The 21,892-nt window shown below is 36.3% G+C and overlaps 4 protein-coding genes across 6 annotated transcripts; 2 read left to right on the top strand and 2 right to left on the bottom strand.

Moving 5' to 3' along the window:
* Window positions 1-1,618: 1,618 nt before the first annotated feature.
* Window positions 1,619-5,555, bottom strand: LOC110791442 (26S proteasome non-ATPase regulatory subunit 11 homolog). Its single transcript, XM_021996188.2, has 2 exons — window positions 5,357-5,555; window positions 1,619-3,111 (listed from the first exon to the last, which is right to left on the bottom strand). The coding sequence occupies exon 2, from the start codon at window positions 3,081-3,083 to the stop codon at window positions 1,818-1,820; it is 1,266 nt and encodes a 421-aa protein (XP_021851880.1). The 5' UTR covers window positions 3,084-3,111; window positions 5,357-5,555; the 3' UTR covers window positions 1,619-1,817.
* Window positions 5,556-8,085: 2,530 nt separating this feature from the next.
* Window positions 8,086-12,713, top strand: LOC110806091 (uncharacterized). Of its 3 annotated transcripts, none has more exons than XM_022011730.2 (3): window positions 8,086-8,740; window positions 9,525-9,956; window positions 12,277-12,713. In XM_022011730.2, the coding sequence occupies exons 1-2, from the start codon at window positions 8,581-8,583 to the stop codon at window positions 9,950-9,952; spliced, it is 588 nt and encodes a 195-aa protein (XP_021867422.1). In that variant the 5' UTR covers window positions 8,086-8,580; the 3' UTR covers window positions 9,953-9,956; window positions 12,277-12,713. The 3 variants fall into 3 exon arrangements, with proteins under 3 accessions (XP_021867422.1, XP_056682931.1, XP_021867421.1); XM_056826953.1 differs by having other exon boundaries at window positions 9,525-9,961; XM_022011729.2 differs by having other exon boundaries at window positions 9,525-12,713.
* On the bottom strand, window positions 10,895-12,367 carry LOC130459723 (uncharacterized). The gene has a single exon (XM_056827232.1). It carries the CDS (start codon window positions 12,365-12,367, stop codon window positions 10,895-10,897), a length of 1,473 nt encoding a protein of 490 aa, XP_056683210.1.
* A 2,897-nt stretch (window positions 12,714-15,610) lies between the features above and the next one.
* On the top strand, window positions 15,611-21,399 carry LOC110791439 (GDT1-like protein 4). Its single transcript, XM_021996185.2, has 9 exons — window positions 15,611-15,977; window positions 16,065-16,133; window positions 18,074-18,193; window positions 18,405-18,503; window positions 18,668-18,740; window positions 18,888-18,973; window positions 19,693-19,776; window positions 20,216-20,275; window positions 20,929-21,399. The coding sequence occupies exons 1-9, from the start codon at window positions 15,873-15,875 to the stop codon at window positions 21,115-21,117; spliced, it is 885 nt and encodes a 294-aa protein (XP_021851877.1). The 5' UTR covers window positions 15,611-15,872; the 3' UTR covers window positions 21,118-21,399.
* Window positions 21,400-21,892: the final 493 nt, after the last annotated feature.

Below are 21,892 nucleotides of genomic sequence, written 5' to 3'. Positions count from 1 at the left end.
TCGTAACGGGAACCATCAGATACTGAATTTATGGCAGATTATGCTCATTACACCTTTTTATATTCTTGGTCATGTTATGTTTCGCAATTAGCGATTAGACGTTAGCCAATAGTCGTTTGCTAGTTGTTTGTAGTGTATTAATTGATTTGACTAACTAATTTTATTAACTAGTTTGACGTATTGATTTTTTTAGCAGTTGTTTGTATAAAACGTTTGAGTAAGATAACCGTCCGCTTTGAAAAAAATCTACTCCGTATTTCTTATTATTTTATTTTTAAAACAAAAGAGTGTATAGTGAGGGAGACAAAAGTTCCTCTTGAACCAAACAATTGACTGAACTTAATTAACAACACTTTGAGACTTTGAGTATAATACAGTACTTTAAACACTTTTTAAGGTTGACGTTTACATTTAACTATGCTTAACTAAGGACACGTGGAAGCTTGTAATGGCGAGTGGAAAAGATAATTAAAGGGACTGTTTGGACCGGCTACCGGGGAATTCGGACCTCATTCTTACAATCTGCTTTTTATTACAGTGTACAAACGTACACGTGTCTCTTGTTTCCAAGATATTCTCAATTTTATTTTATTTTTTATTTTTCATGTTTTTAGATTATTTTATGCATTATTATTCCCACGTGTCAAAGCGTTATTGGTTAGTATCGTTTTTGAACTGAGAAATTACTGAATAGTATCAGAATGTTGAGAGGGACATTTTAACAGAAGGTATGGACTTTCTTACAACAAATTTAAAAGCAATTGCTTGACTGCATTCAATACCATTGTTGCCTTCCTATTAGTTTCATAATTTACGTTTATTGCAATCGAATCTCGTCTAAATCACTGTCAATAATATAAAAACAAATTATCATCGAAAGAATTACGGTTCATTATTCATAAATGCAACCAAAAATCTCATAAGATATTGATGATGTTGATTAATGGAGTAAATATGTAATATTGAGACTCAACAAAAAAAAAAAAAACCAGGAAACCATGATATGGTTGTTTATATACCCTACTAATTATGAAAACACATTTGTTTTCAACATATACTGCATATTTTTAAATTCCCGCCACCGACTTGTGTACTGTAAAGTAGTTCGATTTGAACAACCGAATTTAATGCCCACGTCATTGTCACGCTATCATCCTAAGTAATATCGAAGTCTCATATCGCGTCATGATAACATATGATTCATGACAATCATATTACACACATATAGTTAGTGACATATAGTTAGTGCCAATGATAACATATGATTCATGACAATCATATAACACATATAGTTAGTGCAACCAATTAGGTTTAGTGTGAGGACTTGTAAACCTATGATGACTTTTGTTGACACTAAGTCCAAGCTTAGTGTTGATTAGGGCCCCCTCTGCAATGATATAATTGGCACTAACTATATGTGTAAAACGTGAAACATGAATATAGGATCTGAAATTCTGAACCTCAAATGTCTCAGAATAAAGAATCATGGTTTAGTGAAATTGAAATGACAAAATCCAAAACAGAAGCCTGAATTTTCCTACTAAACAACAATTGAAATCATTTGTGATATTTACTGATATGCCACTATGCATATCAGCATACCAGTCAGGCAGTCACAAGTCACAAGTCACAACACCTGAAAAATATAACACAAAAGCAACTCTTCAGATTCTGTAGTAGACAACAACTGGTAAAAATCGGTATCAGTTAGATCCGAGACAATATTCAAAAACAGAATCGGTATCAGTTTCTACAACTTTTCAAGGTAACGGTTCATTTTATACGGAAACAAAACAGGCACATTAATGCTCGTACCCTTAAGCCATAATCTTAGCAGATCTGACAAAGAGGCTATCAACAACCTTCGCAACATTCGAAATGGTATCCAGTGTAGCTTCATATATATCCTCAGTTTTGTGATCATCAAAGATAATGAGGCAACCTGCACCTTGATCAAGAGTCCCTGCAAATTTCTTATCCAAAATCATCTGAGACAATTTCCTCTCCACGTGATCAACGGGGAGTTCGATCAGTTCTGCAATGTGGGAGATCTCAACCTTTGAAAACGGCTCAATCAATCTGCAAAGATTCTGCTCCAACAGAGTATCATATAAAGATGATAAATGCCTGTGAATAATCGGATCTTCTTGCAATTGAGCCTTAAAGTTCACTAATGAAGCCTCAAAGAGTTTCAGAGAACGCTTCGAATAAGCATCAGCAATAGCTTTCATGGCATCAAGATCCGGGCCTAAGTACTGCAACCCTGCTTTCGAAGATATGATTCCAGCAACATCATCAGCTTGATTCACCATGACTTTGCACAAAAGCATGTATTTCAGACTGTATACTGCTCTTGGATCTTCAAGAGCATTGAAGGCCTCAAAAGCTTCATAGAAGTAACTGTATCCAGTTTTATAGTCTTTTTCCTCGGCATGAAGTATCCCACTTTGCAGGTCGATTGTCCCCTGCTGAGCTGGCGGCACGTATATGGCGTTGGCTGCTGTTCTAGCTGCAGTTAGGGCAGCCTTGGCTTTCGGGAGGTTTCTCAAAGAGAAATGAAGTTTGCTCTCTAATAACTCAATGTCTACTAAGAGAAGTTTGTCATCTAATCTTCTTACCTCTTTTATCAGACCTGAGAGGAGAGACAATGCTTCGGGAAACTCCTTGGTCTCCATTAACAAAGCAGCAAGTCGGGCCTCAACCCGTTGGCGAAGGAAAGTTCTCTTCTCATCACGAGTCCACTGTATCATATCTTTGCAAAGGGAGATCTGGAGTTCGGTTGAATTAGGTATTTTAGCCACCGTATCGATGATTACACGCACTATTTTCGCAGTTTTAGCTTTGGGGATCAAGGAAAAGTAGGACCTCAACTGGGTCAGAAGAATCCGAAGATCTTCAGCCTTGTTTTCTTGCCTGAGATAATCAGTGAGCTTTGTGATTGCCTGTTCCTTTATGCGCAAAGCATCAGGCGAAGAAGAAGGATCTGCAAGTAATCTCTGCAGAATTAAGATGGAGTCTGCAGTGCTACTTGCTTCTAGAGCCTGTGCAAGGGAGTCCGTGGTCGCAGGCAGAAAAGTGGCCATTGTAGTTTAGTATTGGCAATAAAATTTCCTGTGAAAACAGAAAGTAAACAATATTATTATAAACTGGCTTTCACAATTATATATGTAGTTCCTTGTGCCACTAGATCTCAACTGGCGGAAGAAGAAGCTATTCTAGTGAAACTCTGCAACATCCACCCAGAAAAATATTGTACTGCAAAATGTTTCTATAAACTATGAATCAGATGTTGTTACAGCAGAATCGTTTGAGATGCCCCCAGGGTGTGTTTCGGGATAATTCAGATGGATTTCTGACACTTTCAAGCCCAAAAGGTTTCTAGAATTTTGAAACGCCAAGAGCCACAAGTTGGACAATCACCAACAACATAGTATATTCCGCTACACTTCAAAAATAAAGGAGTAACAGTTCAAGCCCGTTAACTGTTGTAAATGTTGACCCCAAACTTCATCTGATAATTTATACACTTCTATTGTAACATGAATCCCTCTTACTGTTTATAAATATTGTGTCCACTGTCCAATTGCAGCTTATTAGAGCTTCATCGAACTAATTCTAGGAAAACTTCAAAAGCACATTGCTTAGTCCATCAGTCCATCTAGAACCAACTTGGGTGAAAGAAATGTGATTTCCATACAGCACCAAAAGATAACTCTTATAAGAACCAGCAGGACTAATGAGAGAGATAAAGAGCAGCCTAGGAGGAAACAAATGATGAACAAAAACACAAGGGAACTACGACAATACTCAATGCTCACGGCTACCTTTTCTAGATAAGGGAGCTCCAGAACACAATGGAGCTTCCTTTGCCTATTCAATTTCCTCCATCTAGAAATAATAGCCGAACAACTAATTTGGGATGTTAGAAAATAATTACCCTGCTATATATAACTATAGAAGTAAATAACAATTGGATTTTAGGCGATACGGCCTGTACCCCACTTACTACAAACTATTCAGGTCCTAAATTTTGAGCCATGTCAAGTCAGACATCTATATACCTACTTGTATTTGACACCCATAGTCCCATACCTAAAACTAAGCAAAATAATCATAGTGCCTAACTATCAGCTGAAGGATGCAAGATGGTGAGATTAGCTTCAAACGGATATGACATCTAACATTCATACATCATTAACAAGTTTAAATCCCGTTCCACAATCATGTACTCATATAACATAGATTGAACTTGTGTAAGTTCTCAAATCCATTATCTCAGCTGAAGGATGCAAGATGGTGAAATTAGCTTCAAACGGATGTGACATCTCACATTCATACATCATTAACAAGTTTAAATCCCGTTCCACAATCATGTACTAATAAAACATATATTGAACTTGTGTAAGTTCTCCGATCCATCTTAATCCAAAGTCGCTGCCAAACCCCATTACCACGATGATACGACTCGGTGCCACACTATTACAATTGGACATAATAACCAAGAGATTACGACCCACCCTGAGGCTCCTCATTCATTCTCCACCCCACTTCAGCAACTACGAATCTACGATAGAGGTGGGCAGACATAGTAAAAGCTCATAGACCCAATGACCTAATATAGACTTACTTTCCATTGCACAATCATGTACTCATATAACATAGATTGAACTTGTGTAAGTTCTCCAATCCATCTTAATCCAAAGTCGCTGCCATACCCCATTATCAAGATGCTACTACTTGATAAAACACTATTACGATTGAACATACTCCTAACCAAGAGATTACGATCCACCATGAGGATCCTCATTTATTCTCCACCCCTCCTCAGCAACTACGAATCTACAACACAGGTGGACATAGATAGTACAAGCTTATACACCTAATGTCCTAATGACTTAATATAGACTTATTAATTTGGGAATATCCAATAACCTAAAAATAATGAGCAAATGCTTACATCCGATTCTCTCCCCCACCCCCCACCCCATCCCCAAACTGAGACATTTGCAAGCTCCTATACACCCTAATTCCTCCTCCTTTGATACAATTCATACAAATGATACTCAATCAATCCCAGAAAATCATGACAATAGTTTTCTAAACGAAATTACTCTAAAATAAACCTACAAAAGCAAAAAATTACTCTGAAATCCAGTATAAATCCACGACAATACTCTTGAACAAATATATAAATCTACAAGATTACACTAAAATCAAGTAATAATCCACCACATTACTCTTAAATAAATATACAAATCCACGAAATTACTCCAAAATCAACAATATGATCAAGAATTACAGGAGCATAATATGAACACATAAATTATTCTAAAATTAAACAAAAATCGAAAATTACCCTTTGGCGGATTTTGATGGAACGGTGCGAGGAGCTAAGCTTTGAGTGTTTCGGGGAGAACCGGATAGATGGAGAGTCGCCGGACCTGAGAGAGATGGAGAGTGGCCGGACCGGAGAGAGATGGAGGGCCGAGGGAGAAGATCTGAGGGGATGGAAAAGATGGTCGACTTCTTTGTCAAATGAATGATGAATCCTAAATTTTCATTCGACTCCCTTTCTAACTTAGACCCGGTTTGGTTCCCTCAATTCGGTTCACCAAATTACCAAATTTTAACCGAACTTATTTTTGCTGAAAAAACTTCGGCAACTTTTGTGTAATATCGCCTTATCGAAAAGACTACTTTGATTTCTAACTAATTAATTCTATCACTTAACTAAGTGGTTTCAGTGTTTAACTAATTGATTTCACTACTTAACTTTTATGACACAAATGTGGTTTTTTGTAGAAGACCGCATCATATAAAAGTTTGTAAAAAAAACTTTGAAGTTTAAATAAATAGACGCTTGGGCCCTTTTAACTTATTGGGATTTATTTTTACTCGAAGATTTTCTCGACTAAATCTCACACAAATAAGTTTAGATAAAATTAGTTCATACTCCCCCTGTCACTATTTGTTCAAAATATGGTTTATGCACACGGGTGCATAATGCTCACTGTGCATCCTATTTTTGAATGAACATATTGTTCATACCCAAAGAACATATAGCCAATAAACATATAGTTTAAATCAATAGAACATATAGTTTAAATATTTCGCTAGTACATGTACATTGAAATCATTCTCCATGTTCATTAGATTTTCAATGAATATTCAACAGGGTGCACAATGAGCACTATGCATCCTGGTGTATAATCCAAATTGCGCTATTTGTTTGCTCTATAGGTAAAGTGTGTTTTATTAAGAGTTGGGGTAAACTTTTGTAAGGAAATGAGGGTGATGTAGTCTTTTTGATCTTTATGAGTGTATGTAATTGGGACAAATGATGGGAACAGTTACTTAAGTAACGGACTAAAATAAAATATATGGCAAACAAATAGAAACATAGGCAGTATAAATAGGTTACCATAAACAGTGGCGGCGCCAGTACGGGTTCAGCGGGTTCAACTGAACCCGTACTGGCAAAAACAAAAAAGAAATTCGCAAGATTCTGAAATTACGAAATTTCAACCCTATGTACAATTAAGCGCTCAAAAACGACAATAAGGCAAAGCTGGAGCATTGGTTGGAGCGGAAATAATCTTCCCCATTCATTTTAGTGTGTGTGGTCGTGGGTTCGACTCCCAGCGACATATATTTTCAGACATGAATTTTTTTCCTTTTCTTTCTTAGTAGCAATAGTTTAATACTCTTAATAAATAATTATTTTTTGTACATTCCTATTACTAAATGTCTTTCTAAATTTGAAAATTAACAATGTTCTAAAAGAAACTGTATTTTGTTTTTATTCATTATCTTTAAAAAAAAAACTTTAATTATTTATCTTATGTACTACAGTATGTATAAAACGTGTTATTTGCACCTAAAAAATCAATAAAATATGCTAATGTACGCTCTGGACAAAAAAGACGACTTATGTTTTAATTTCGAACCCTTAACACAAATTTCCTGGTACCGCCACTGACCATAAAGAATCTAACTCAATCAAAATGAACACGATAGGAGTTGCAAATTTCAAAAAAGTTCATCATTCTTATCTCAACATCCATGGATGTCGAGCACATCTTAAGCACCTATACTTGTAACTTTTAAATTACCCCCTCTTTTGATTCTTGTATAGTTTTATATGAAGTTATGCACACATAAATTACATTAGCATCAAAGCAAAATCGTCATTTGGTTAATTTAAAAATCACTTGTCTAAATATTTGAATTGTTACTTCCAAGCTCCTTGTCCAACAAAAAGACTTGTGGTGCGTTATTTTAACTTTACAAAATACTTAGTAAGTTTTTTTCACCTCATAAGTAAACTTTTGGTCAGATTAATTCATGCAAGTTGTAATCAGTTCTTATCAAGTCAATAGTTTAAATAATGTTCTATAACGTTACTCCCTTGCAATCAAATGTGGTCAAAAGTACTAGGATTGAGTACAAAGAAGTGGGTATCATATCCGGTACCACTTCCGCGTACCCACTTATATAATTTTTACAATGGAAAATTTGTAATTATGTAAAAATCGGGCCAATTGTTACGTTTACCGTTATGGTTCCGGATCCGATAACAAGTGGAGAAACATACTTGTTCTTAATTGTTTTACTCCCTCCGTCCCATATTAGTTGTTACACTTCAATTTGCACAAAGTTTTAGGCGATAAGTGGTTGTTTGGTTATCAATTGTTATTTTATTGAAAAAGAAGATGAGATAGAAGTTAGTGGGGTATTTTTTTATTGAAAGAGAGAGGGTATGGGAACAAAAAAAAGTTAGTGGGAAGAGATAAACAATACTTCCTCCGTCTTTAATTAGTCGCAACGTTTTCCTTATATGGACGCTTCTTATTACTTGCAACGTTTCTATTTTTAGTAAACTTTTTCATACAAAATACCAAAACTGCCCTTACTAAATACTCCTAACTTCCATCATTAAATTTAATACTTATCCTTTCATTTAATTAACCCACCCACCTAACAAATTAAGTGCTCCTTCAATTCCCCCCTTTCACGTGAGTTTACTCACACTCCCACCTTCTCATTTCTAGAAACCTCTCACAAGTCACAACTCATCTCTCTCTCTCTCTCTCTCTCTCTCTCTCCAACTCCCCCAAAAATCACGATGAAGAACCCTAGTTTTTTCCTCCTCTCAATCGATCAAATTTTCGTTGTGCATGTAATTTTTTTTGGTGAATAAATCAAATTCAACTTCAAAAATCTACACGTGATCTTCAAATTACTCGATTTCTGGGTTTTGATCTTCAAATTTCTGGGTTTGATCTTCAAATTTCTGGGTTTTGATCTACAAATTTCCCGGTTTTTATCTTAAAATTTCAGGGTTTCTGGGTTTTGATCTTAAAATTTCTGGGTTTTGATATTCAAATTTCTGGGTTTGATCGATTTCTGGGTTTTGATCTTTAAATTTCAGGGTTTTTATCTCCAAATTTCTGGGTTTCTGGGTTATGATCTTACAATTTTTGGGTTTGGATCTTCAAATTTCTGGGTTTGGATCTTCAAATTTCTGGGTTTTTTCTTTTACACGACTTCAATCATAATTTGCTTGATCTTGGATCGATTATGTCTTCATCGGAAGAAAATACGCGTCGGGGTAAGATCCTAAGTAGGTGGGTAAGGAGATCGGAAAGGGCCAAGAGATCGAGAAATTGGAAGGCTGAACCAGATTCTACATCATCTTCTGAAGAATCTGACGAGTTCATCCCTAACACAGACGATGAAGGTGAGTGCAAAAATGCAATTACGTTCTTAACTATTCTTAACCTTGATTTTACTTTTGGGGGCATATTGATCATTGGTTTCGAAGATTTGTGGTTTGTGTCATCAACAAACCTGATGACCTGATTCTAAAATATCAATATTGTTGGGTGGGTTTTGGGGGGCATATTGATCTGGCAACTTTGTTTTATAATTCCTGTCTTGATTGGTACCCTTGCATTTCTTTCCTGCATTTTTTATAACTCCTGTCTTGATTGTTACCCTTGCATTTGTTTCCTGCATTTTAGAACACCAGTGCTCTTATAATCATAGCTTCTCTTTTATTTGGCTCTCTTTGTTGCATTTATTTTAATCAAGATCGACAATTTAATCGAAGAATCGATCAAATTGTGCTGTGATTTTCTGCCAATTCTGGGACAAGTTCAAAAGAAATTATAATTAACCAGCATTGCTTACATTCAAATTTTAATTTTTTTTGGGGTTTATGAGTGGGTGTGGATCAGATTTTGGATGTAGGACCGGGTTTTGATCTGAATGTCGTAGATTATGCTCTTTATTTGATTCTTATTGTCATTGAAATGGTTGATCTGGTAATTTATTCTCTCTCTTCTTCTCATATTCTGATCTGTTTGTCAATCTCTTCTTTGTTTATATTTTTAAATCTTGATTTTAAGATTCAGGAATTAATATAATTTACAAATAATATTAGGTTGTCTATTTTTACAATGATTGTTAGTATACAATGATCAAGCAATGCAACACTGTCTAAGATGTTTCATGGCTTTCAGGTCAAGATCAGCCTGACCCGGAAATCGATCCAGACGGCTATTGCAAGTATTTGAAAGGGAAGTTGCGTGCTTACAACAACCCCGCTCAGGGACTAAGGTCTTCAAAGAAGGTGGAACCTAAATCCACCACCTCTACAACAATCCAACAACAACCATCACCTGCTTGGCCAATGAGGCCAATGAGGCTTCCGTTTTTCTATTGCACGCCTCCCGTCGTTTTATTTAAGGGTACAATGCCAACTTCCCCTCCACAAGATTCTCTAATGAATGATGAAAATTTAGTTGCGCCAGAGACGCCTAATCATATAATCTGGTCTGCTGATCGATCACGTGAAAGGAACCCCAAATTTGGAGTGAGTAATCTTGATAGCCCCTCACCTTCACCTCCACCGGATAATTATGATTCGGATGAGACTCGGTCTACTTGATCTGGTATTGTGAGCGCTTCAAATCCAGCTAAGTCAGACTTTCTAACCCACTCTACAATTAATCATTGTTATTGGGTATTATGTTGCCTTGTGTTGTTTCTTGTTGGTTGGGTTGCCTGTTTGGTTGATGCTGGTTGGGTTGTGTTGTTGGTTTGGTTGCCTGTTGGTTCGATGCTGGTTGGGTATTATGTTGCCTTGTGTTGTTTGTTGTTGTTTCTTGTTGGTTGGTGTTGCTGGTTGGCCTGCTGGTTGGGTATTATGTTGCCTCCTGTTGTGTTTCTTGTTGGGTTGATGTTGCTGCTGCCTGTTGTTAGTTGCCTGTTGTCAGTTGTCTGTTGTTAGTTGCCTGTTGTCAGTTGCCTGTTGTTAGTTGCCTGTTGTCAGTTGCCTGTTGTCAGTTGCCTGTTGTTAGTTGTCTGAGTCACAGGGAGGTTAAATGATGAAACAAAATAAAAAAATTCAATGGATGTTTGAGGGATCAAGGTGCTTGCTACCAAATTGGTGCACCTATTTCTAAATTGTGTGATCGTCACATGAGTTAGATTGGTGTTCCCAATTTACGTGAGGCAACACTTCTGTTATGCTCACATCCATTATGTAATGCTCAATGATGGAATCCTGAGAGCTTTGTTATTAAACATAAGTGTCGATCATAAATACGAATAACATGAAATCAGCAATGCCTAATAAGGTGCTCCATTCCATTCATTTACCATCTAGTTTTTTACAAAAGTAGTTGGATTTACATTCATTTACCAACTGGTTTACCTCTAATTTCATCACAAAAACTAAAAGTTTTCTACATCTTCACAAAATGTCAATGTCTTCAAATTAATTACAAATATTCTTTGATCTTCACAAAATGTTTTTGCATAAACGTTGAATCTTCACAAAAAGTTGTTCTTCTTCACTCCGGGTTTGTCCAAAAAGTTTCTTTCTTCTTCAATTGGTAGGCCCCCTTGCTAAAATCTTCCTGCTTTCTTCTATCAGCTCTTCTGGAACCTCCACTTGAGTTGGGAGAATACCCAACCTGTCCATTGCATGCTTTTTGTTATGGGGGTTTTTGTATTTATTTGACCCTTCAACTTTCAGTATCTCCAACATGCAATATTGAAGATGTAGCCAATTGTAGTTCACGAGTCTTGGTTCATAAGCTTGAAAAGCATCTTCCACTGATTTTAAAAGTTCCTTTGTATCCTTAGGAAAGGCCTTGTATTGTAGTGATTGAATAGCTCTGAAAAACCCCAAGTCTAACACATTCAAATCTGGGCTTTGTGCTGGTTGGCATGTTAATCTGATTTTAAAACCGTTTTTAGTAGCTGCTGCTCTAAATTCGGCATCATCGACACTTATGTGTGGCTTAGCATTATCTTGTTGAATCCATATCTCCTTGCATGCATTAGCAGGCCATTTGGCCATGATTGCTGGCAGCACTTCTTCAATGAGTTTTGCTCTGATAACCTCCCTAGTGATACTTACAATCGCCTTTGTTTCTGGTGTGCCCCTGTCTCTGTTTTTTGAGCTTCTTTGTGCTTCGACAGTGTAAGTGAAAGGAAACATACCAATCTTCCCATCCCACAATATTTCTCCATTTGTTCCTAGGATAGGTCTGGCTACGCAACCCATGAACATCATCTTTGGTATGTAGTTTTTGTTTTGGCATGCTCTATAAGGTTCGTCTTCCCATGGAAACAGATAAAACTTCTGACTTTTTTGACTCATGTAAAACCATTTCTCATCAATGTGAATTACATTGTACATTGCTGAAAATTTAGGTGGTGTGTTCACATTTCTAGGAATAATTTGCCTCAAAACATGTGCAATTCTAGCTATCTTGTGAGTAGGTGTGACAGAAGGTTTAAGGCTGCTGCTACATGCTCGTATTTTCCCTGATTTAATTAGTTTATAAACTGTTGATGGATGAATGTCAAGTGCATCTGCTATTTTTCTGATTGTGGTTCTTTTTTCTACCGGTATAGCATGTAGTCGATCTAAGTCCCAATCCTTACACTTCCTTCCCACCTTACCAGGTTTCTGCCCCTTCACATCTATCGTTTCCCCCCTTCTAATTCGTATTTTTGCTTTTGACCAATACCTCCAAACAGTGGTTCTGTAAACATTAAACTCTAGAGCAATTTCAATTTGTGCACGTGGAGGTATTTTTAATTCATCATTTGCAAGCAAAAGAAGTTTGTCAATCATGTGTTTTCTTTGGAAATCGGTTAATTCACGTGATTGTGTTGTTCTACCCCCTAAGTTACGAATAGGTATTTGATTATCATTATTTAAAACTGCTGAATTTTCTACCTCTTCATCATTTTCAGATTCATCATCAGAATACCATACCTCCATGTCCGGATCAAACTCGAGTAGTTCCTCAAGTTCAAGAAGTTCCTCAACCGAATAATCGTCCATTTGTTGCTGTTGATGTTGTTGCCGGTTCGTGCCTGCCTTTTGGTGTTCTGCGCTGTGCTTCCTCGTGACCAGAATTTTGCCCGAAAGTGATGTGTGTGCAAGTGGAAGATTACATTTAAGTGTTGGTTTGAAGAATTGTGTTTTTTAGATGTGTACTGTTATCTGAAAAATGAGGCTTTTGCTTGTTTTTATAGTTGAATTTTTTTTGTACTTGCTGTTAAAATATTGGAGGGAAATTTGAACTGTTTTCAGCCTCCAAATTTGGTGAAATTCAGAAAAGGGTTGTAGTTGTTGTTAACATTTTGGAGGGAACTTTTGGAGGGAACTTTACCAACAATTTCAGAAATTTATTCTCTCTTATTTTCACGTGATCACATGGGATTATGGTCCCCACTTATAAATTTCAGAAAATAATGGTCCACATCTTTTATTTTAATGTAATCAAATATTATCTCTCTCTCTCTCTCTCTTATTTTAAGTAATCACATGGGCATTATGGGAAGAAACCCCACCTCAACTTTCTCATTAAACTCCGTGCCATTTCTCAACGTTGCGACTAATTAAAGACGGAGGAAGTATAATAATTGTGGGGTCATTCCTAATTTAGAAGTGTAACAACTAATCTGGGACGGACGAAAAAGGAAAGTGTAACAACTAATTTGGGACGGAGGGAGTACCTGGAATCAGAATTATCCAAACCATTTCCAGTTCGGCACATGAATACTCAATTATTTTGCTCACCTCTAATTAGTATAATAAGGTTCTATTAGATCAATCAAGTTTGATAAATTTAGATAAGTTCATACTTCGTACGGAGTATATTATACGCCGTACAAGATGAAGAAAAAACAACCTCTAACATACGAATGTGGATTGTGGAGTATACTCATTGGTCAGACTGGTAAGTGGGCTATTTATTTGTGCAAGGCACGAAAATAAAAATTTACGAGAATTGCAATTTTGGAAAGTGCGACTTAATTAGCTTAATTGGTACAAAACAACGGTTTTGGATCCTCTGGAGTTCTAAAATAACTCTACAATGTAGAGTTTGAGCATATCAATCATTGAATGAAAAATCAATGGTTCATATATTATATTTCCAGAATTCCCCCTATTTTTTCCTCATCAATACGAGCCATTTATTTTAAAATGTATGGTTTAGATACAACTCTACCTTGTAGAGTTATTTTAGAACTCTAGAGGATCCGGACTCCAAAACAACCGTCAGTGAGAGTTTTATTTAGGTAATAATAAGAGTACATAAAACCAAGTCATACATACTCAGCTCAAGACTCATGCTAAGCAAGACTTGTAAGAAAAGCAGTAATATTATAGTTCATACATAATTCATATTATAGTAACTAATTAAGCACACCGAAAACAGGTGCTTAATTATTCATTTGATCAGAAATGGAGTGTTGAGTCATTGAGTGTGGTTGTTGAAGATGATGATAATTAATTTAGTTAATTAGCAACTGCGATACGTGCATTCTCTTGCAACAACGGCTTAAACTCGAGAAGCTCCAAGGTATCGGTACGGTCTTGTTCATAAACTTTCACAGAAAAGTTGTTCCTCAAGTAAGGGTCGGGAGATGGAAGTCCGTCAGACGTTGCCTCCAGAACAATATAGTAGTTCATACCATTAACCACTTGTGTTTTTGCATCCAAAGCCCTTACAAACTTCAGGCTTTGCCCCTACAAATTATATAATACACAATTAATCATTAACTAATATTGTTAACAAAACAAAAACTCACGACATATGAATAAAGAAATACGAAGTAAGTGTTACGTTGTTAATTACGAGTGAAATTAAAACGTATGAAATTGTGTGTATATTTGTATTGTATTTGTGATAATGTGTTGAGAAACCCTCTAAATTTATAGGATTGGAAATCGAACCATTTTTCTCATTTTTAGCGCATGTGTCTATTTAGTACGTGAATATATTCTTGTCTACTTAGTGAATATATTCTTGTCATTTCTGGACCATTTAGCAATGCAAGGATCAAATGCTCTTCATGCTACAATAATGTAGAAAGATTTTTTTTTACCCAAACCACTATCATTAAACTTATTTTTTAAAACAACGTAAGCTCTGACCGACAAACTAGCAATAACGGGTAGCTTTAGCGGTTGGGGTAGCGGGTTGCTGTTAAGAGTAGCGGGTGGCGTTTAGCTGTCGAAATAGCGGTCCAAGTATGAGTGTTTGGAAAAATCATTGAAAGTTGTTAATTACATTAACGGTTAAATATTAGCTAGAAAATTAAATATATATCCATTAATTAATTACTGAAAAACATAATTATTATTACTCATATTTTTTTTTGAGGTAGCAATATATTTAACTATAACAACTGTTTAGTATGGTACAAATGAAAATAGATGCATCTTATACAAAACAAGGGTTATCAAAAGATAAAACTACAAACAATATAGCAGTTAGGGTTGCAAATGAGTCGATACGTTCACTAACAACTCACGAACAAGCTCGGTCAAATCTTGTTTATTAATAATGTACGTGTTTGAACAAAAATTCTAGGCTCGATAAGTGAACGAGCCAAGCTCGAACAAATTACGTTCGTCTCGTTAATGTTCACGAGCACTCGTTTATAGCTCATTAAGTATTCGTTTATAAGCTTGTTTATATGCCCGTTTATAACTTGCTCAAACTCGAAACAATAATTTAATGGAATAAAATATAAGTTTTGTTTAAAAAAATATGACCCTCAGATGTCAAGACTCAAGAAATGTATAAAACGGAAACGAATATATCATGTACTAAGTACACTACCCATACACTTTTTTAAAAAAAAGTACAATACCCATAGAATATTCTATTCATACATCTATTTTGTAAAGTTTTTGCTTGATTATATGATTTAAATAAGTTTGACGATTTCTCAAAGCTCGAATAAAGTTTGTTTAGCTCGAGCTCGAACTCGGGTTCAAGGTCAAGTTAAACGAGCGAGCTCGAGCCGAGCTCAAGACATCATAATGCTCAGCGAACAAAGCTTGAATTTTTTTTTGCAAAAAGCTTGATTAATTTCGAGACAAGCTCGAATAGTAAAAAAATCTTTATCAAACTTGACTTGAACAAGATAACACTCGATTTGACTTGGCTCGGCTCGGCTCGGCTCGTTTGCAGCGTATTCATCACTCATCAGACATCAGTTGACAAATCTTGTGACGACTGTCGAGTGAAGTGGGGAGGACACGCGCCATGCTAATTGAAATGTCGGCCATGGCTTAATCATAATTTTCTCTCTCCTAACCATTTTGTTTAATGGTAGGAGTGTAGGATTCTCGATCCTATTGCCCCCCAAATCTCACTTTGTCTTAACTTCCGATCTTGTTTTTCCCCACTTTAAACCCTAATTCTCCGAATCTTCCCCCTTTTTTTACTTACGATTCCAGGGATCTTTTCAATTTCAACGCAGATCCACTCAGATTTGATTCTTCCCACTTCAAATTTCCCCCAATTTCTTTTGAAGATTTGGGGAAAATGGGTTGGCGATTAAACCCTAGAAATAGTTTCGTTACTGTCCGATTTGTTGTTCTCTCGATTCTTTTCATTGGGTTGTTGCTTGTTTCTGCTATTTCAGCTCAGGTAAATAGCTTCTTGATCTGTTAATGTTCTCGATTTCGGTTTTTTTTGGGTAATTTGAGATCTGATGAAGTCGTTCTTATGGTGCAGGAAAGTGGTGATGATGATCAGAATGAGAGGGTTGATAGATCAGTTAAGGATTTGGGACGACGTAGTAAGGTTAGAGGACAAATATAGTAATTTCAAAGAATGAAATGCGAATTCGTATATGAAATGCAGTGTTTCTTTAGTTGTTTTTAGATAATGTGATGCATTGCTTTATTTTATTAAAACCTTCAATGATCATACTAGTATTGCTTGTTGAGTGTCGAATTGCATCGCTCTAACTGGGAAAAGGCTTAATTATGACATTATGTAGAGCTATGGCGGGTATTTGAGTTGCACTAACAGTGATTTAGGGGAGAAACAATTGTTCATTTAGTAAATATGTAGACTATTTCACCGTCTATACGCCATGTCCATACAAGTGAAAGGCATACCACAATTGTTCATTTACCTTGAGCCACTAAGTATACCGTATAAGGAGTAGTGCACGAAAAGCTCTATGAGGTAACAATGACAAAGACGAGTTATGTGGGGGCTGCATCACTTACGGCCACACGGTTTTGAACTTCTGTAATCGTGTCATTGAAGTTCTTGCATTTTAGCACAGGGATAAGAGACCCAAAATAATTTGTACATTGTCGCCAATCATCGTTTATATGTGAATTTCATTAGACCAATGTGTTTAGTTTTGAAGATGTGACCTGACTGTTTTGATTTGGGAATTCATGCTCCTCATAAGGGAGTATCTTTCCTTTTGTTTTTCTCATCATCCACATGAAGGAATAAGTAAATAGTCTTATGTCAAAATTTTGGCATCTTCCATGTGTCATTGCCTAATAATGCAATTACTTTATGTCAAATCATAGTAGCAATATGTGGTGGGGCATACCTTATGTCCTTGTGAAGGGTAGGATATTATGGGAAAATCTGCAATAGGGAAGCAATGATATGAGCATTCATTGAAACAAGTTCTTCCAAACAGATTTCAGTAATGGTGGCCCACCTTAAATCGTCAAGCTTTTGAACTTTTGCAACTTAATGGTTCTTGCAAAGTTGCAATTTAGTGAAAGGAGATACTGACTTAAGACTTATCAGCTTGTGTGCTTCTTTTTGCAAACACATGGAATGGTGTCTAACTTATCTTGAATTGTTGTATATATCTTTTTGTACTGAAGATATAACCTCGCAATAGTTGTTGCATGTTGTTTGATGGAATGGTGTGGCCTTTAGATTTTTTTTATTATCCATGACTGGGACAAATGCATAATTTACTGTTTCCTTGGGGATATGGATCACTTGCCGTTGTTAGAAATTGCAATTTCTTTTATGTTGCTGAGTTTAAAGTATAGCAAGAATATATAGTGGATATTACCATTGGAATCGCTTTGGAAGACAAACACGGGGAAGCCAATACGTGAAAAATGATAGAGTACAAGCACATTGGGGCTGCAACAACAGAGAGTTTGTTGAGAAGTTCTACCAGAAGACTCCCATGGTGATAGCCACTATACTTTTGTGAGGGTTTTGAACTCATGCGATATCAAAGTTCTTGCAGTTATGGTAGCAAACTGGCAGCTGGTCCAAGAGGCAACAAGTCATATCTGTGTTTTGCCTCGTCCAAGGATGGTGAAAATATTGTAGGCTGCCTGCATCTCATGCAGCGACATGTACTGCAAATTTTGATGTCTTTGGTATTAAACTACTAATGCATATATACTCCATGACAATACTTTGTGGAAGTGACAGTAATGAGATTAAACATTCAAATTGATAAAACTTGGAAATGTGCTATCTTGTGAAAGAAAGTGAATGGAAATGGTTATTTGAGGAGGACATCTTCTCCAATCACACTTTTCTATTTTACAGACTCAGGAGTTTAATTTTCCCACTTTTCCGGCTTGCTTATTTGTTATATCAGGCTTGCTTGTATTGATTTCTTAATCATTTCCCTTAGTATGTTTTATTTCCTCAATCTTACAATAATTATCTTGCCATTTCTCTTTTTTCCTATATTTTTTCGATTTTCTTTTAATAGATATGGACTATTGTTGCAGATTGTGCTCGAGCATCTGGGAAAAGAGGCTGATTCCATACATTTGGGCATAAATTTGGACTCTGGTTTAGGAGTTTTTGATGCCTTTTTCGCAAGTTTATGTATGATACTTGTGAGCGAGGTTTGTTCTTTGGCCATTACTGTAATACGGTATACGGAGTAATATTTTGACGATTGAACATCACATATCATCATCAGCTTATGTTACTGTTTCACTTTTATTTCTCTCCATCTTCTCAGCCAGTGTCGCATCCAGTGTCACATCCAATTCCCTGCTAAATTTATCTTTTATGTCCTTATATAGAGCTTAATAGCTGACGATTTTGTCATAGATCGGAGATGAGACGTTTATCATAGCAGCTCTAATGGCAATGCGTCATCCAAAGTCCATTGTCTTGTCTGGTGCCCTGAGTGCCTTGGTTGTGATGACAGTAAGTTTTCTATGTAGATTTTTCTTTCGCTAGCAAGATTTTTTGCCTTCTCTTGTGCTTTAGTTGCTCTTCTATGCAATTCTTTGAAACCACATCCACTTGTAATATTAAAGATATTGTTCTGTGGATTGGTGAGACTCAATGAATTCACATCTTGCCAATAGGTTCTCTCCACTGGACTTGGTAGGATAGTTCCGAATTTGATATCGAGGAAGCATACAAACAGTGCGGCTACAGGTATACCTTGTACTCCTATATGATTCTTACTGTCAATGTCGGTGGGTCTGAGGGGAGTCTGGTTGTTGGTGTAGGTTCCATTGGCCGATAGGTGTATATTATTCTTTTTTATTTTTTTATTTTAATGTATATCTTCTCTCAATGCAGTTCTTTATCTATTTTTTGGTTTGCGTCTGCTTTACATTGCTTGGAGGTCTGACCCTAAAGCATCCCAGAAGAAGGAGATGGAGGAGGTATGCCATTGTTCTTCTCTCTTCTTTAACTTCATAGAAATTTTTGCATGTGGATGCTTCTTTTTTGTTTGGTTGCATTTTTTTCCCTTTCTTCTGGGATTACCACGCGGGATGCCATTGAATATCTGATTCTTTTAATGAACAATGTGCTTGTTTGCAATTTATATTGACTTTTTTTGGGGGGCTTTGAGTTATGTAAACTGTTTAGTGCATGCTTGTGTGGAAATTTCTATTCTTCCATTAAGAGATTGGCCGTAGCGTAGCCTTGTTCTGAGGACGATGTGTGCTGGACTGTTGGTCATTATAACTTAATGACACGATTGCTTAATTTTGTTGCGACGATCCATTAATTATGTAGTTCATACCATCTCTATGGTAGTTTCTTGGAGCTGTAATGCTCAAAAGAGAATCTCTTTTATGTTGTTTCGAGAGATTTGTTTACCTAGCCAGGGCATAGTGGGAGCAAGGATAATCCATGGCTCCTTGCCTGGAACATTATTGTCTCCTTCCGTGCCATTGTAAAATAGAACTCACGTGGATATTGTAAGTCTCGTTTGGGCTGCTTTAATAGTAGGCTTCACATTTTCTCTTTCAAGGAAACCCCGAGGCTTGTCTGTCTCTCGCTTTAAGTAGCCATTTTCTGTTTGCCTACAGTTTTAGAACACCTCTGTATCTATTCTATTACTTGTGCTCATTGTCTATTTTATTTATTTATTTAGGTTGAAGAGAAGCTTGAGGGAGGACAAGGCAAAACATCAGTACGCCGTTTCTTTACAAGATTTTTAACTCCAATATTTTTAGAGGTATGTTTTGAACTGAATTGCTTAATATGTAAACTGTTGTTATCTAAGAGAATTATTCCCTCTGTTCTTGAATGTTAGTCCTCTTTCCGTGTGGAGTTGTTTTTTTCGTTAGTCCTTTTCGGAATCTTTCCTTATTTGTCCAACATTTATCCCGATTTTACCCTTACAAATATTCAAATGGTCACTTGTTTACTCCGAGTTAAACCTTTATCCATTAACCCCTTGTTATTTCTCTCTTATGTTGTTATGCACATGGGTTAGATTCAATTGAGATTCATATGACAAGTGTATGTATATTCGATTGTCTTAGAATTCAAAAGGGACTAACTAACATTCAAGAACAGGGGAGTATGATGTTTCAAAATGTCATTAACCTTTAGAAGAGTTTATGAATTGCAACAAGGATCATCTAACTTTTTTGCTCTTTTCTTTTCTGCAGTCATTTATTCTCACCTTCTTGGCTGAGTGGGGGGATCGTAGTCAGATTGCTACAATTGCTGTAAGTTCAACTTCCTTTCGAATGTTTACGCTAAAAGCACTTCTATCTCTGAACCCTATTTTTTCAGCTGGTAAACCTAGCAATTCCACTGACAGCAAAGCAAGAGCTCCTATTTGATAATAATGTGACTTGCATTGTTTTCTGCAACAACTGTGTGCCTATGGCCTATATATCACCTACTCCAGTGAATGGAATATTAACATACTGCTAGTAATGACGGTTTAGATGAATTTAATTCTTTAATTCTTCCTCATTTCTTTAATTCTGCATGTTTTGCTTTAATTTTCTAATAATTCTTTAATTCTTCCTCATTTCTTTAATTCTGCATGTTTTTCTTCACCTTTCTAATAATGACGGTTGCCTGTTATTTTCTTTTCGTGCTGTCAATCCCTTGATTTTAAGCACGAGGAAAACCTTAACAAATGTGTTCTGTCTGAATGATTACAGACTGAGTTCTTGTGGTTCTGGTTGTTTGTTTGAGATAAATTTGCTATTTTATCTTATACTTCTCACCAAAAGCAGTAAAGCTGAAGCATAAAATATAATGGGTTTGCTTTATGGTCCATATCTGGATTTGCTTTTATACAAATATGATCTCAAGCCGTGTCTTGCATCTTTTACGCTCTAATAATGTATTTACTCGATCCCGACAGCTGGCGACACACAAGAACGCGTTGGGCGTATGCGTGGGGGCCATACTGGGGCATATGGTCTGTACGTCAGTGGCGGTGGTGGGAGGAAGTATGTTGGCGTCAAGGATATCGCAACGCACAGTTGCCACGGTTGGTGGCTTCCTCTTTTTAGGATTCTCCTTATCTTCATACTTCTATCCTCCACTATAGAACAAGTTTTTTGTATTTGTTGGCTAACCTACATTCATGTATTGTCATCATTTCACTTTTGGTTTCTCTATTATTTTTTTCACCTCTTTATTCAGAAATATCAGAATACCCTTTACACCATTTCTTTTTCTTTTTCTTTTCCTTTTATAATTTTCTTTTTTTAGATATATAGTGTCTCAGCTTTCTTCTTTCCTGGGGGTGTAACATTTAGAATCATGTAAAAAGAAGAGAAGTTCTCCCAATTTCTTCATTATATCAAATTGCTATTGCAAGTTATTCAGAGTTGGATGTTAGGATCTCTGTCTTGTATTCAAAATTGCTAAATGTTTTCTTTGTTTATGCTTTATCCAGATGATTTTCTGTGTAAACCGGTTTTTTTTTTTTCCTTTTTTTTTTTTTTGCAATGAGCCATAATGGCGGGGATGAGAATCGATCCCAGTATCACTTGAAACCGGGAGGAAAGCTCTAACCAACTGATCAATCGCCCACACTCGTAGCTTGTGCAACTGCATATACTCAAGTCTAATTTTCGCACATGTGTCATAAGCTACAAGTATGTGCACAAAGAAATAACTATGGTTGTATGATTTACTTGTACTCCTTTATCCTTTGTAAATAAAGAGGGATACATCCAATTGAACTATGAGATGCGTATGTTATCCCTAATCTAAGCAGTGAAATTTATTCAAGTATTCGGGTTTGATGAAGATAATGCTAAAAAATTAGTGAACATATGCTTGAGAGTGACTTAAGTGTAAGCCTGTGTTGGTAGGCT

Source organism: Spinacia oleracea, chromosome 4, assembly GCF_020520425.1.
Source record: "Spinacia oleracea cultivar Varoflay chromosome 4, BTI_SOV_V1, whole genome shotgun sequence".
In the NCBI taxonomy this organism is placed as follows: domain Eukaryota; kingdom Viridiplantae; phylum Streptophyta; class Magnoliopsida; order Caryophyllales; family Amaranthaceae; genus Spinacia; species Spinacia oleracea.
This window is presented reverse-complemented; position numbering and strand designations above follow the sequence as displayed.